This window comes from Phyllopteryx taeniolatus, chromosome 23, assembly GCF_024500385.1.
Source record: "Phyllopteryx taeniolatus isolate TA_2022b chromosome 23, UOR_Ptae_1.2, whole genome shotgun sequence".
Taxonomy (NCBI): domain Eukaryota; kingdom Metazoa; phylum Chordata; class Actinopteri; order Syngnathiformes; family Syngnathidae; genus Phyllopteryx; species Phyllopteryx taeniolatus.
The window spans coordinates 1,512,870-1,527,862 of record NC_084524.1 but is presented as its reverse complement, the minus strand read 5'-3'; the positions used below and the strand labels follow the sequence as shown (position 1 = coordinate 1,527,862).

At 54.1% G+C, this 14,993-nt stretch overlaps 1 protein-coding gene across 10 annotated transcripts in view; it reads right to left on the bottom strand.

Annotated features, from left to right (window-relative positions):
* Positions 1–14,993, bottom strand: part of kdm6ba (lysine (K)-specific demethylase 6B, a) — a 44,886-nt gene that overhangs the window by 3,261 nt on the left and 26,632 nt on the right. For 5 of the 10 annotated variants that reach the window (XM_061763904.1, XM_061763905.1, XM_061763895.1 and 2 more), the window contains 17 exons: positions 8,262–8,348; positions 7,302–7,533; positions 7,013–7,136; positions 6,749–6,844; positions 6,372–6,666; positions 6,204–6,281; positions 5,933–6,094; positions 5,681–5,851; positions 5,129–5,608; positions 1,498–4,568; positions 1,297–1,423; positions 1,058–1,163; positions 793–998; positions 598–719; positions 430–498; positions 216–364; positions 33–147 (listed from right to left, as the gene is read on the bottom strand). In XM_061763904.1, the coding sequence (XP_061619888.1) occupies positions 33–147; positions 216–364; positions 430–498; positions 598–719; positions 793–998; positions 1,058–1,163; positions 1,297–1,423; positions 1,498–4,568; positions 5,129–5,608; positions 5,681–5,851; positions 5,933–6,094; positions 6,204–6,281; positions 6,372–6,666; positions 6,749–6,844; positions 7,013–7,131 (5,366 nt within the window). In that variant the 5' untranslated portion in view covers positions 7,132–7,136; positions 7,302–7,533; positions 8,262–8,348. Of the gene's footprint in view, positions 1–32; positions 148–215; positions 365–429; positions 499–597; positions 720–792; positions 999–1,057; positions 1,164–1,296; positions 1,424–1,497; positions 4,569–5,128; positions 5,609–5,680; positions 5,852–5,932; positions 6,095–6,203; positions 6,282–6,371; positions 6,667–6,748; positions 6,845–7,012; positions 7,137–7,301; positions 7,534–8,261; positions 8,349–12,062; positions 12,246–14,993 lie in introns of those variants that run through there. The other 5 variants (XM_061763900.1, XM_061763903.1, XM_061763898.1 and 2 more) reach the window with 5 other exon arrangements.

The window sequence follows — 14,993 nt, the reverse complement described above, 5'->3', positions numbered from 1 at the left end:
GTTCTTGGGAGAAACGAAACAATCTTACTTACTTCTCGCAGAAGTCGCTGATGGCCTGCCAGTAGTTTTCGTGCACAGAGAACCACTCGCAGTCTCCGGGGCCAATGTTGATGTTCACCGAGCAGAAGTTGTTGTTCTCCTGGTGGCCTGCGGCACGGACGACGCAGGTACTTAACCAGGTCCGGGCAGATGTAGTCAGGTAGGTCATGGCTCACCTGGCGTTCGGCTCCCCGGGACCTTCATGTAGAGCTGGACAGTGTTCATGCCCAGGATGGTGTGTCCCACGTGGCTCAGCATGTTGCCACTGGACGCCACGCGCATGAACGCGGGCAGCTTCTGGAGCTCTTGCAGCTGAGGTTTCCACCTTAAAGACAGCGGGGGTCGTCGTCAGCGTGGAGCGCGGAGTGACTGAGCGGCGATGGCGCTTACCTCTTGGGATCCGACAGGTCGATGTTGGTGCCAAATTTAATGATCTTGCCCACTGGCTTCTGCTCACCGCTATGGACAATGACAGAAATGAGAATTGGTCACAGGGCACGTGCAGAAATGAAATGAGAAGAACTGAACATCCAAGTCTTGCTCATACAAATCTTTTACCTGCTTTCTTTCACGTTGTTTTCCTTGCTCGGGTTTTCAGAGATGCCGGACGGCTTCTTGTCGTCGTCTTCCTCTTCTTCTTCGTCGTCGTCTTCATCCTCCTCATCGCTTCCTTTCTCCTCCTAACGCACCATAATGTATTTATTCAGCAGCTGCCTCGCGGCATCCATAGTAGCTGAGGTGCTGCCGCCTTACCTGCAGACTCTCCTGGAAGCTGGACGCCTGGTACTGAGCGTACTTGGCGATGGTGGTGTGGGAGCGGCTGCTCTCGCAGGGCCACGTCTGGCCCGTCCCGCTGGGGTCCCAGTTCTCGTCGGCCGGCTGCTGCACCTGAGTCCGCACTTCCACCGCCTGCTCCGCGTTGGCCTCCACCAGAGACTTGGTAGAAAACAGGCCCAAGTCTGAAAAACATTTATCATCAGCATGTAAATTTGAGGAGGGAAAAACAGTACAAACTCACTGATGCGCAGAGATCCAGCCAGGCCTCGGATGACCGTAACGGGGTTCTTTGGGTCTGTGCAGAACTGCAGCAGCACAGGAGAGAAGGCGTCCCTTTTGCTCTCCAGCTGTACAACGCAAGAACGAGAATGAAGAATTACCATTCGAATGCTCCCAATTTTCTTTAACTTCACTCAAGACGCGGTGTGTATCTGAAGCTCGCTCGGACACTTCGGTCAAACGGAAAGTCAATTGTCTTACGTAGATGCTGGGCGTGGGAGGGTTGAGCTTGTCTCTCGGAATTTGCTCCTCTGACGTCAAGATGGGCTTAACGGAGAAGGCCGGGAGCAAGAAAGATTCCCTGAACTTCCCTTTGACCCTTTCCCCCCTGAGACAAAATACAGAGACCGTTATTGCGCGTTTGCGAGGAGATTTTCTGCCTGTCCCACGGGGCGCACTCACTTGCAAGATCGGATTATTTCCGCGGCCGTGTTCTCGATGCTGATCTCTGCCAGGGGAATCCTCTTGTCCTCCACCTCGGAGGCGATGAAGGTTTCTCGGTCGCCGCTCTCCACTTTGATCAGTCGGATCTTCAGCTCCTTGGGGGGCCCGTCCGACAGCGCCTTCAGCTTCAGCAAGTCAGCGGAACCGAGCGACGAGCCCGATACGCCGCCTTTCGACCTCCACGCCGCGTGCTCGCCTTCGCCAGCGGCGGTCGCGTCCTTCTGCTTCTTTTTCTCAGCGTCGTGGTGAGCGCGGTTCTTTCCCTCCTTGCTCTGGAGGTTGAGGTCGCACAGGATTCGTCGGTCCTTCTTGTCCTTGTGGCTCTTGCCCTCCTTGTGCCGCTTGCGGCTGCTGCCGGAGTGCGAGGACGAGGAGGATGAGGACGAGGAGGAGGAGAAGGAGAAGGCCATCTCTTCCTTCTTGTCTCGGTGCTTCCGCTTCTCTTTTGCGTCTTCCTGCTTGTGGCCGTGGCCGTGCTTCCTCTTCTTCTCTTTCTCCCTCTCTCTGCCCTTGTGTCGCTCCTTCTCGCGGCGCTCCTTCGCTTTCTCCGGCTTGTGTCCGTCCTCGGCTTTGGCGCGGCGCGTCGGTTTGTCCGGCTCACGAGACGCCGTGACCTCGCAGCTGTCGGCCAACTCCGACGACTCGGAGACGGCGGTCAAACGTCGCTCCTCCTCGATGGCTCTGTAAAGCGTTACGGCGGGCACGACCTCCTTGGGGACAATCCTTCTCACTGCAATCATTTCATCAGCGGGCTCCGCCTTGACCTTCTCGGCTTCGAGCGGGCGGGGCGTGGAGGACTTTGGAGGAGGGACGGTCGGACTGAACGGGGCATCGGTGGAATCGGACGTGGGCGAGCCGCCGTGCTGCTGGCGACATATGTCGGGACCCAGCGAGAGCGACGAGGAATATTTGACGCCGAGCAGAGCCGACGGCGGGGGCCTCCCGAAAGGTCCGCCTCGGTACGCGTATTTCTGGCTCTCCAGGACTGTGGCCAGAGACTTGAACATGCTGTTGACTCCCGTTTGGTGGAGGTGGGGTCTCCGAGGTGGCGGCGAACACGACGGGGTCTCGGAATCCGCCTCCTCTTCCTCCTCCTCCTCCGCCTCGCTTTTAGCCTGCTCGGGAAGGCCGTAAAGTTTGGCCAGGTCGCTGTGGCGGTAGGTGCCGTTGCCCGCTCCGGCTCCAGTGTTTTGGGGTGAGCTTTTCAGGTCATCCGTCTCTTCTTCCTCCTCCTCCTCCTCCTCGTTGAGCGAAGACGTCCGGCTGCAAGGGGACGCCAGCGAGCCTTGGCGGCTGAGCACAGGTGGGCTCGCGTGAGCGTTGGCTCCGAAATCTTCCTGGTTCGGCTGACGTTTGAGCGCCGGGAGGAGGTCCGGGGCACAAAGGTAACTCTTGACGGGCGGGACACTTGGTGAAAACGTATCGAGGAGACCCCCGCTGTACATCTCTTCCTCCTTTTTAATGGATTCATCCAGCATGGCCATGATGTTGGCCAGGCCGTCGGGGAGCAGCGTGGACAACTCCGAGGGCTCCTCCTCAAATGGAGAACTGTCCGAACGCAGGGCGGGCGCAGGCAGAGGGGCAGCCGGCCGGTTCTCTCTGGGAAAGGCCTGATAGAGCCTGGGGGGCTCTCGGAGCATAGGCGGCGAACCGGCCGGCTCTTTGGACAGTTTGGGCGCGGCCTGGGCGGCGGGGGGCCGCTGGTGCTTCATCCCTGAGGTATCGTGCGTCGGAGGGGGGTCGCCCCACATCTCCCGCTGCCGCTGCTTTTCGCGGGCGTAGTCCGTCTGCGGCGTAAGCGGAGGCGGTCGCAGCCTTTCCAGGGCAGCGTTGACGACGGGCGCCTGGCCGGAAGCGCCGCCGCGGCTCAGCCACGGGTAGGGAGGCGAGGCCCGCGAGGCGGCGGGGCCCGGAGGAGCGGTTACCGGGCGGGGCCGTGCAGGTGGGGGGGCGTCGCCACACAGAAGTCTTTCCAGACTTTCCATGGCAGTCTGCTCTTGAGCCTTTTGACGCATCACTTCCTCCTCCGCCCTCTTTGTCTCCTCCTCTTCCTTCTTTTCTCTCGCCAACCTCTCCCGCTCCTCCGCTTCTCTCCTCTTCTTCTCGGCCTCTTGCCTTTCCCACTCTCTCCTCTTGCGTTCCCGCTCCTGCTTCTCCCACTCCCTCTTCCTCCTCTCCTCCTCCTGCAGCCTCTCCACTTCCCTCCTCTTCCTCTCTTGCTCCTGCAGCTCCCACTCTCTCCTCCGCCGACGTTCCTCCTCCTCCCGTTTCTCCGTCTCCCTCTTCTTCCTCTCCTCATCTTTCTTTTCCCGCTCTCTCCTCTTCCTCTCCTCCTCGTCCTTTTGCTTCATCTCCAACTCTCTTTTTCGCCGCTCTTCGTCCCGTCTTTCCCTCCTCCTCTTCTCCTCGGCTCGCATGTGGCCCTCGAGCTCTGCGTCCAGCTTGTCCAGAGCCTCCACGATGGACTGCGAGTCCAAAGCGGGGCCGGGATGAATCTGCAGCTGGGAGTACGCCTGGGAGGACGCCCGGTGATGGCCGGAAGATCGCGAGTACACAGGAGGAGAACCGGGAACGGGCTTTGACACTCTGTTCGTAATGACGCCGTCCCCTGTCCCGGGGAGCCCTGAGTAGAACAAAGATGACGACGTAGCGCACGCAGGAGCTTGCGCGAGTTGAGCCTGAGGATAAAAGGAGGTCTTCCCCTCGGGGGCTTCGGGGGGTCCGTGATCTTGAGGTCTTCCTCGTACCTCGTGGTGAGGCTGGCTGGCATTCAGCTGAGGGCCGGGGGGACATCTTCGGGGCGCCGGCTCGTGACTCCTCTGCTGGTTCACCTGGCGACCGCCGTTTGAGCCGCTGCTGTTGCCGTAGCCACCGACTGAGCAGGAGGAACGATTGGGGATAATTACAGGGGTGCGGGTAGAGCTGACGGGGGGCGGGCTGACGTGAGGTCGACGCTGACTGTCTGGACCCTGATTGTGGCTTTGCTGGTGATGAGGTATCAGTCCTGGAGGTCTGCAGATGTCTGAATCCTGAGAGACGACATGAACATTGCATTAGCCGTACTTTTAAGACAATCCCAAATCGCAGCCGCTAAATTGCATGTTCAGTCCCACTAACAGATTGTGGCGCGTTTGCACCATGTAACATTTGGGAGAGCACTGCGAGACCAAGATGAAGTCTGAAGTGATGGAATTGGAAGTGTTAGTGGAAGAGGCAATCACACATTCGCAGTGCTAACCCTAACCCTATTCACAAGACCCACACGCAAGGCAAAACAGAGTTGATTCAGAAGCTCCCAAATTGCATTGCTGATTAGACAAAGTCTAATTTTGCAATTTTGTAATCTTCCTCACCACAACAACTGCAGTCATTTTTAGGCCTTTGTTGCGTACTGTAGGTTCACACGTGCCTTTCCGACGCGATATTCCAAGACGCTAAATCAGCCACCTCAATGCTAAACGCATCTATCTGCGTTTACTCCTCCCAGAACACACAAAATGAACTGATTTTTGCCTCGCATCTGCTTATGTGAGCGACCGTGTTTTTGCCCACACAAAGCTTTTAGGAGCTACACAAATTGCCGACTCACCAGGGGTTGGCTGCCGGGCCTACTCTGGTACCGCCACGCATCATAGGGCCCGCTCAGTTGAGGTACTGAGGTGGCGCCGGCGGGAGGCGGTGGAGGCGCAGGGGGGCCGCGCTGTCCCAGTCCCGGGTGAGGCTGAAAGCGGCCGTAAGGCACACTGCCGCCGGCTGGGGGTTTTGCTGGTGAAGACCGGGCGTGCCGATGCTGATCTCTCTCCCCGGTGAGAGAGCCTCTGCGGCTGTGGGGCTCCACGGCCTGGCAGGGTGGAGCTGGCCCCAGTTTGGAAGTGGGGCTGCGATAGGAAGAGTGGGGGGACTGCTGGTTCGCAGCCTGAGGTTGGAAGCAGTCTCTCTGCGGAGGAGGCGCACACGCCTGGTTGTAGCTAGGAGGGTGCGAGCTGAGGGGAGGTGACACGGCGGAAGGGGTGGGTGTGGCCGGAGGTGTCTTTTGGGGGTAGCTGCCTAGTGCTTGTTTATGGGGTTCCTGAATGAGAAAGAATATTCGGTGTGATGTTTTAGCTGGATGATGTCACCAAAAAAGTCCTAAAGTTCTCACAATTGGGCTTTGGAACTCCGTTGGTGGCGGGTTCTTGCGATCGCAACTCTGAGGCTGCCAGGTGCTGTTGTCCTTATGGAAGGGGTTCCAGAAGGCCGCTTTGACGTGGTGGGGCTGAGACGGCAAAGCCTGGCCCGGTCCGGGGAAGCGCTGCTGTCCAGGATGCGAGACCTGCACAAGTGGAAATATGAGGGTGTGAGTGAAAGAGCAAAGAGTTTCAAAGGAGTCAAGAAACCCAGATCGTTGCCTTACCTGATCGGAGCTCTTTTTCCTCTTGCTCGGGCTGGGCCAGTCCTCTGCGGGCGAGCGCGCGGATGGCGCGGGAGTGTGCTGGATGACAGAGTGTTCGCCGAGCGGGGGCCGCGGTCTCTTCAGCTGACCGCCGGGCATCTTGCCAGCGTGCGCCCTCTGCTGCTAAGACCAGATCGAAAGTAGCAGAAAGAGAGCGTCGAGTCGTGATTGTTGCCGTGCGGGCGGGTGACGATGAGACGCCATCGCAGCCAATTAGAGAGCGCTCGCTCACCTGATGCACCTGAGCCCACGTGTCGTCTCCCGGCAGTGGCGGCCCCCGGGGGGCGTGGTGCTCCTGAGGACCCCCGAACTTAAACAGAACGCCGAGGGGAAACAATCAAAACGTTGGACGACAGCGCGCAAACTCGGGTTTGAGTTCAACCTGAGCGTTTGAACTCACCTTCAACGGTTGCATCGGCCAGCCGGCGGGGAGATGCGGGCTAGGGGGGGCTCCGCCGCTCCCCGCGTAGCCGCCATTATGGAGGCGGAGTGAGTGCTCGGGGAGAGTCGTGCCTGGATGTCCTTGGGGAGGATGGTGGGCTTCGTAGAGCTGGCCCAGTTGCTCCCATGCCCGGTGAGGAGGGGGAGGATGAAGATGATGAAGAGGATGATGAGGAAGTGGTCTCAGCTGCTCCCTCGGCAGACCCGGCAACACCGCCTGCGGGAGATCCAGCTTCTCCCCTCCTCGCGTGGGCCTGGAAGAGAAACAAACAAAGCGGTCAACAAACGTTGCACTGTGGCGTCCATTTCTACTGTTGCGCTGTTTGCGTGATGTACCCGCTATTATAGAATTTGCTGGATTGGTTGAGTCCGTGAATTGGACCAGGAGGTAGATGGGCAAGGAGCTGGTGTTGGGTCATTCCTGGCAAACACCTGATGAAAAAGACATGGCATGACACCTTTGCACCGCAGAGCTTCATTATCCCAAAAGTAGAAGACACTCCGGCGTCACTTCGGCAATAAAACCGCGGTGTTTAATTACAGGTTAACAGTGGTGTGCGGTTAGGGAATGTTTGTGTTTGCGTTGGCATGCCAACCCACCTGCCAGGTGGCTGCCAGGCGCGGCCGCCCACGGGAGCCCAGGGTCCCCGGTTGAGTCCATCCAGAGAGAAGGAATCCCGTGTGCCACGCCCGCCAAACTGCTCCACTGCGTGATGCATTCAGCCTGCGGGCGGGAAACAAGAGTCACCCCCAAAAGAAAAACAAAAGATGACGTGGCTTACGACACACAGTACGACGACAATGATTGGACCCTTGAGCGTACAGTCCACCCAAAGCAAAAAACACGTGAATATATGTCGTTCTCGTGACGGGAGGGGCTTATACCCACCACACTTGCCGTGTCCGTGAAGCCCTCCACTGCAGCACAGAGAGGGCCTCACTCCAACGCTTGAAAAGGGCTCGTCTGTCCTGTCCCTCCGTCCCCGGCTACTCAAGTCAAAGAGATCGGTCACCTCCGAAGCGGTGTGCTTCTTTTGCCTGGTAGGCGTGCACACATTTGAAATCGAATACTGTAGAAGAGAGGCCTTTGTGTGTGTTGTGGCTGCAGTGCATCGGGCGGCCTGTTGGGGGCACAAGCACAGCAGTTGGAGGATTATTATCGGGGCCCAGATGGCTATTTGAGGGGCGGGTCACCTTCGAGGACAGACCCTGGTTACTGTAATCCTTCCGAGCACCGTGTGGCGATAAAAGCAAGAAAGACTTTCCGTGCCAAGTGTGCCTGTAAGTGTTGCCAAGTGAGAGAAGCGGGCGATTGTGTGCCCGGTGGCGGTTTAATCTCATTACAGCAGACATGATGGAGGGAGGGAGGGAGGGAGGGAGGGAGGGAGGGGGGGGGGGCTCGGCAGTGACAGACGGTCTGAACAGGACGGAGGGATAGATTAAGGAGAAACTATGAAGATAGAAGGAGTGAAGTGTGGGAACAGCGAGGACGCCCACGCGTCTTCAGTCAGTCAGTCGGCACACGAAAAACAAAAATAGAATGCCAAGAAATGAAAACATTTTTGCCACATTTTTTGCTTCAATTCAATTCAATCGACATTGTGCTCGCTCCTTTGGGTGTGCACAGATTCACAGTGGATCACAAAAATAAACGCCTGTGCATAAGATATTGTCTGTCTACATGTGTTGCTCCACCACCTGTTTTCAAATATTGGTATTCAGCAGAATTTCACATTCTGCGTGAGCGTTCGTCTCGCAGAGTCCCGCAATGCTCACTTCAACTGGGAGTGGCAATAAACAGCTGAAGCATTCTTTACCAGTTGCCACGCACGTTCGCGCGGCGGTTTACCTGGCAGAGCGGCACCGGGTTATCGATCGACGGTCGTGTCGCGCCTCAGCTTCGGCCGCCGCTCGTCTCTCGTGGGCCTGCCGGACGCTGGGGGGCGCACAGAGCACAAAGACGATGACAACGCCGACTTCGCTTTCGCTCCCTCCTCATGACCAACTCGACATATTGATGCATCGTGCCCATTCTTCGTCGTAATTAACGCTTTGGTCACATGACCTGCAGAAACGCGAAACTAGCACATAGGCAGACGGCGGGCAGGGTTACTCACCAGCGGGTAAACCGATGCTAACGACAACAACAGTGTTTGTGTGCGTGTGTGATGGCGGATTGCCCCCCCAAATGATTACAGAATGCCGCTTTACAGTCAGGTGAGTGGGAATTTCTCATTTTCCGTGATGTGATATATTTCCAAAGTAGTGAGCGTGCGTGTGCCGAACAGGAAGCCATGAAGCAGGTGGGTGGGGACTTCGACTGAAAGGCCACCAAGCAGGCAAACTGCCAGAAGATCCCCATTTTACAGCTAAATCGGAAATCCCCCCCCCACCCAAGCATCTGTTGAAACTCATCGTCATAGTTATGCAAATATAGTGCCTTGAGACGTGGTTCATATAATATTGTACTTGTTATTAAACAGAATCTTACGAAAAAAAATCGAGAATTTTATAAACTTTTTTTTCAATTCAGGAGACATTGTGCTTCTCCTCTCCTTCTGGTCTACACACCTTGGCCACCTGGGGGCAGTATAATATAGACAGTACAGTATTTCTGTACTGAAGTAATATTAGTCATTCTTCGCAGAGGATAAAGAATATTTGCTCCACTGTTTGGGTTTAAATATCCGTTGCTTAAAGGTCTAGAACACTGCGACGACCAATGCTATTCATTAATCCATCTATGGCGTTTCACATTGTGTGTTAGCATAAAGCTAGCAGACTTTCATGCAAAGTTATGCGGACCTTTCAAATATACAAGGTGTAAATGTGTGAGCGTAGACATCGACTGCGAGCTGAAGCCTCTTTTGGGAAGAATTGCTCACAATCTGCCAAACCGCCGAGTTGAGTGTTGAAATGATCTTGCGGGTGTGCCGAATCAAGTGCCGCATGTGTTTGTTGGCATTTAAAGAGAAGAAGAGCTGAACTTTGACGGAGAAAAGGAAGTAGTCGTCACAGGCAGAGGAAGTAAGCGAACGGGGCGGGTGGCGTTGAGGACTCCGGCTTCCTGTTGAACGCAAACCGCAGGTGTGCACACCTGAGAAGGACGTCACGTGAGCTTGCTTTTCACACACACAAACACGGCCCACAAACGCCTCGTCGAAAAACAACAACAACGCAGTGACGTCGTCCCCTGCCTCCAAAAAGCCTCGCTTCCTCCTCTCGTCAGATTCTGGCGCAAGTGCATGTGTGACAGCCGCGATTACTCAACATTTCTGCGCGTCGTTTCAAGCGAGACGTGCGAGACGGAAGACGGTGACTCAACTGCGGGCCCGGAACTCTGACACACAAAGAGCAGACGCGGGCGTCTCGCTCTCCATTTCCACGCCGGCTCGTCATCGTGAAAACCCCCGCGACCGAACGAGCGCCACGCTCCAAACTCCCCTCGCGAGTCGCGTCATCGCACCCACCGAGCGCGTTGCCGCTTTTTCATCCCGGTGGGATCGATCCGGCCCGATTTCACGCCGCGGGGTTTGCTCAGATCGGTTAGAAATTGACACCGAACTGGCCAAAAAGCCTCCGAGCAGCGGCGCCTGCTCGTCCGTACAAACTGATAAAGAACAACAAGCAATGACTCCGCATCCATCATTTGTGCCACCGCTGTATCACAGATTTTTGGTTTTTTTAGTACGAGTGGCTGTTCCCACGGAGCAAAGAGAGAATATAGGCCTTGGAGTATCGTTCTACGCTCGGTTTGTACGTGTCGCTGCTCCGTGTATTAAAGTAGCAGTTATAAACATCGTTGCTCATCTCCGTTAGCCCATCTATGGCGTTTCCGACCTTTGTTCAAATCGGTTTTATCGCCCTGGCATTTTACCCATTTATGTGCATTGTTCCTTGCTGCGGTTTTATTTTCTCGGCTTATGCGTTTGGTCAACTCTGGACTGAACCGGATACGGTTTTGGTTGAACATTCAAAAAATGTTTAATCCCGTTTTATTTGCTGTACGGTCAACTTTGGGTGGAAGTGACAAACAGCTTGAAGCACGCACGCTTTGTCTCTTATTTGGAGAACTGTGTGAGGAAGTGTGAAGGTCTACTTTAAAAAAGTATGTGTTACGACATTTTAATGCGTTTAAAGCTGACGAGAGCAGGAAAGCTTGTCCAAAAAAAAATGTATACGGTCTCTCTACATCGACGACTGCCACGTGAGTCTGCAACAAATCCCGCAGGATAAACGGGGGTCCACTTGTCAAAGTGGGCAAGTGAAAAGCGGCACGACCGCGTCGACGTCGGCACGCGCTACGAGCTCAGTCGACCGCACGGCGCAAGTCCACACGCAGACGCCCGGCGAGCGCGGAAAGCTTCCTCCATCTCATCTGCTCGAAGCGACAACGTGCAGTTTCTCGTCCCGGCTTTCCCGCGCGTTGACACTTGACCTGTGGCCGTGCACGCGCCGTTATCCCACGCCTGCCGTCGCTCCGTGACACACACGCACGCTCTCGAAGCGCGACACCCGATCGCTCGCTGGCAACAAAAGCAGACACTGGGTGGCAGAGAACCCGCTGGGTTCACGCGTTGCCTGGCAACTGGTGAGTAAGCACTTTATGGGAACCTACTGACCCATTTCTAATGACACACACAGAAAATACGAAACTAATACGTTGAAACACAACACTTGGCTGAATCAGCTGACTGATTCCCGTCGTCGTCGTCATCATCATCATCATCATCACTCATTATTCATAGGACACGCGGGGCAAAAGGGGGCGGGGGTCTTTTCGCTTTTTACAGCATCACCATCAAAGCTGTTTTTTCCATGTCAATCGATCAGATAGGAAGTGAAGGTTCAAAGGCTTTTGGGGGGAGGGGCTCGGCCAACACGCACTCCAGGGGGGCTTTTGTAGAACTTTATGACCCGCAATATGGCGGCGCACATCAAGGGGAGCCAACCAAACAACAACACCAACTCTTTACTGCCCCGTTTGTCTGTGCGCAATTTGGGTAAAAATGCGCACAGAACGCACGCGTCGGATGACGTCACGGGAGCAACCCCCTCTAAGCTCCAAGTCTTTGCGGTGGGTTCCCGATTGGACCAACCAGAGAGCTGATGCAAATCGCTTCCTTTCAATTGGTTTCTTTGTGCGCGTCACGACCGACTTGGGGGGCGGCTCGCCATTCACCTCGTACGGACGCCGGCCCCCACCCCCACCCCCACCCCCACTCGGGCACAATAGTGCGAGATCCCCTTACACAGGCATTTTCTTCTTCAAAACTCCCCGCCTCGCTTCCCCTTTCCAGCAAACAGACCACAACAGAGCTTATTACTAATAAATGAAACTCCACAAATAGAACCATCGCACGCGCAAAAAAAAAAAAAAAACCAACAAGTTACAGGAATAAGTCTCCCCTTACGTGTGCGGAATGATGGTTAAAAAAAAATAAAAAATAAAAAAAAATAAAAGAGTCGAAACGTGGGACTGAGGTCACCTGCAGGAAAACAAATAATAATTCCCCCACGCCACGTTTTTCATCATCGTTGTAAGCTTTTGTTTTGCTTCGACTGAAACAAAACATTCCGTGTCAATTAACACACAAACAAAAGCCGCCGTAGGTCGCTTCCAGTAAGTCGAAAAGTTGCACGCACTCACCGGCGATTCCGTGGGAAAAACGCACAGTCCAAATGTGTGTCCGGCTTCCTTTGGCAAATCGATTCCCGGAGAAAAGGAGCGTTAGAATCCCCCCCCCACCGACAAGATCCGAAAAGGTGGCCGAGAAAGGCGCCGTCGCTCTGTGCGCGGCTCTTTACGCACACGCGGCGCTCGGCTCACTTTTTAAAAGGGACAGCGCCGCGCACGCGCACGCGCTGACGTCAGCCCACGGCCCCGGAATTCCCTGACAGAGCGCGAGCACACCGGCGCCGACTCACGAGAACCGCCCCCGAGCGCGCACGGTGATTCATATACTGCACTCCTGCTGCCTGTCGTCATTGGAGTCGCCACCATTTTGGCTTCCAAAAACTAAACGAAACAAAAAGCAACAACGGGGAACACGAGGTTTCTTGCTCATGGACGCCCCCTAAAGATCAAGTGCAGAACTGGGAAAATAAGGGAGGAAATGAGGAGCTTTTTGCTTCACTTTGCAAGATTTGAGTTTTTGCCCAATGAGAAGGCGGCTCAGTGAAATATGAAATACAGTGTTGCCTCGAGATAAAAGGGTCTGAAATCATCTTTCCCAGTGAAATTAACCGACTTGATATTATTAATGATATTAATTTTTGTAATGCGTTTTGCAAAACAGCGCACTCTACTATAATAATACAATTCAATAGAACGTAAAGAATGAAACAGTTGGTGCTTCATGATTAGTTAATTGCGGCTCCTTCTGGTGTGCCCGACTTGGCCACTGGGTGGCAGTATATTAGAAAAAAAGAAGACGCAAACAAAGAGGACTTTCACAGCTACTGTAAGCTAGCCATTTTTTGCAGAGGATAAATAATATACACCTGCAAATATTGTTGTAAATGTCGGTCTAGCGGTGGGGCTGCACCGTTCGTGTTCAAATAGTTGTTCCTGAAACCATCGCAACACTGCCACCTGCAGTATATGAGCATATAGCAGTAAGCTAGCAGACTTGAAAGCAAACCTCTGTGGTTGTTTTAAATAATGGGTAATTCTCTTAGTTTGACAGTAAACCAACTGGGAGTGACGCGAAACAATAAATTATTCATAAATCTAAACAAATAATGACCAAACTGCTTCATGTTGGCAAGTGAGGCACCACACAGAGCACGTACCTCAAGTTTGCACTCGCAAGTCAAAGCAAAAAAAAAATAATAATAAAACCGGCAGAGTGACGGTTCGTATCTCGAAAAAACTTGTACGTTGGGTGACTTGTATCTCAAGGCACCGCCGCACTGAGCTAGCCGCTAACAAAATAAGCGGCAACATAACAGACGGTGTCGTGGCTGCTCATCCTGGGCGAGCATGACAGACAACGATTGAATTCTCCTGATGACGATCCGGCGTCACGACATCGTGCCGGAAAAAGTGCTTTGGTTCAGACACAATGACGCACTGCTGCTTTCACACAGCAGGCAAAGTGAAGCTCTGAAGCACACGTGTGCCAAACATTCCCGTTCCGTGTGGTCAGGAATAGTGGCAAAGAGCAACACGCTTGTAAACACACAAGCATCGATTTTCAGCCAGGCCGGGGGCTCAGCGGGACGAGCGTCGGCAAAATTGGCGCACGGTGCAGTGAGGATGACGTAAGGAATAATAGTAAGCACAACAAGTCCGATGACGGCTCCTTTTGGTACGTGATGAGAACGTCGCCAGCGAGCTTTTGTGCCTCAACAATCGTGTTGGCTCACATGACAACGAGTGGCCCATTGACAACAGAAGACGTTTTGTAGGAAGTGCGCGCATGTGGCACCGGCGCTCATGGGAGTCCATTGTCAAGGGCGCATTGTCGTATTTACCGTGAAGCGATCATCGGGCGAGAGGCGGGGTACACCCTGAACCGGTCGCCAGCCAATCGCAGGGCACATAGAAACAAACAAGCATTCACACCTACGGGCAATTTAAGAGTCTTCAATCAACCTACCGCGCATGTTTTGGGGATGTGGGAGGGAAGCGGAGCGCCCAGAGAAAAGCCACGCAGGCACGGGACCGGGGTTCGAACCCCGGTCGCCAGAACCGTGAGGCAGATGTGCTAACCAGTTGAACACCGTGCCGGCCTAAAAGTAAACCATTTCAATACAATGCTTAATTCTCCTTTGTTTCAAGTTGTATTCTGTTTTTTTGTTTTGTTTGTTTTTTTTAAATCAAATTTCAACTGAAAGTAACAATCAAGCATGAATCAATTGAATCAAGCATGCTTTCTTATTTGGAGAACGAGCAAAGACGTGTGAAGGAATACTTTTAAAAAGTTTAAGTGCGTATAAATACGTTGAAATGAGTTTAAAACTGCTTGATAATGTTTCCTATACGGTCGTGGACCTCGCCCGATTGCGTGTGGGTGCGGAACGTATCCGCTGCGATAAACAGGGGTCCGCTATAAACGCTAATGTACTCGCATCATAATAAAGAACATATTGTTCTGCCGTAGCCACCTTCTGATGAAAGGAATATGATTTCCCTTGATTGAAGTCTTTGGCAGAGCGCGTACGCGACGAGCCCATGAAAGACCTGCGCTGGGAACAGGAAGAGGATTGATGATTGGCAGATGCGGGAACACACACCAAACAAAAGGACGCCGATGCGTGCCAGTCGGTCGCGGAGGTCTAACTGTGTGTGGCGCACGGAGTGACGACTGCGCCGAGCCCCGCGAACGTTTAGCACTCTTATATTGATGTGTGCAAAGACGGGGGCGCAGGCGTGTGTGTGATGTGTTTAATTAAAGACGACGACCACTCCGTTCTCACACTCCTCCAAACGTATACACTTAGCAGAAAATTCCCGCCGCAGCAGCTGTGCATAATTCCACAAATAAACATAAGGGAAAAAAATGAAGCGCGCACGGCAGCTTGTGCGCTCGACCGTTCGTCCCCCGCTGCAGATGGCGCCTTCTCCGCCTCTCGT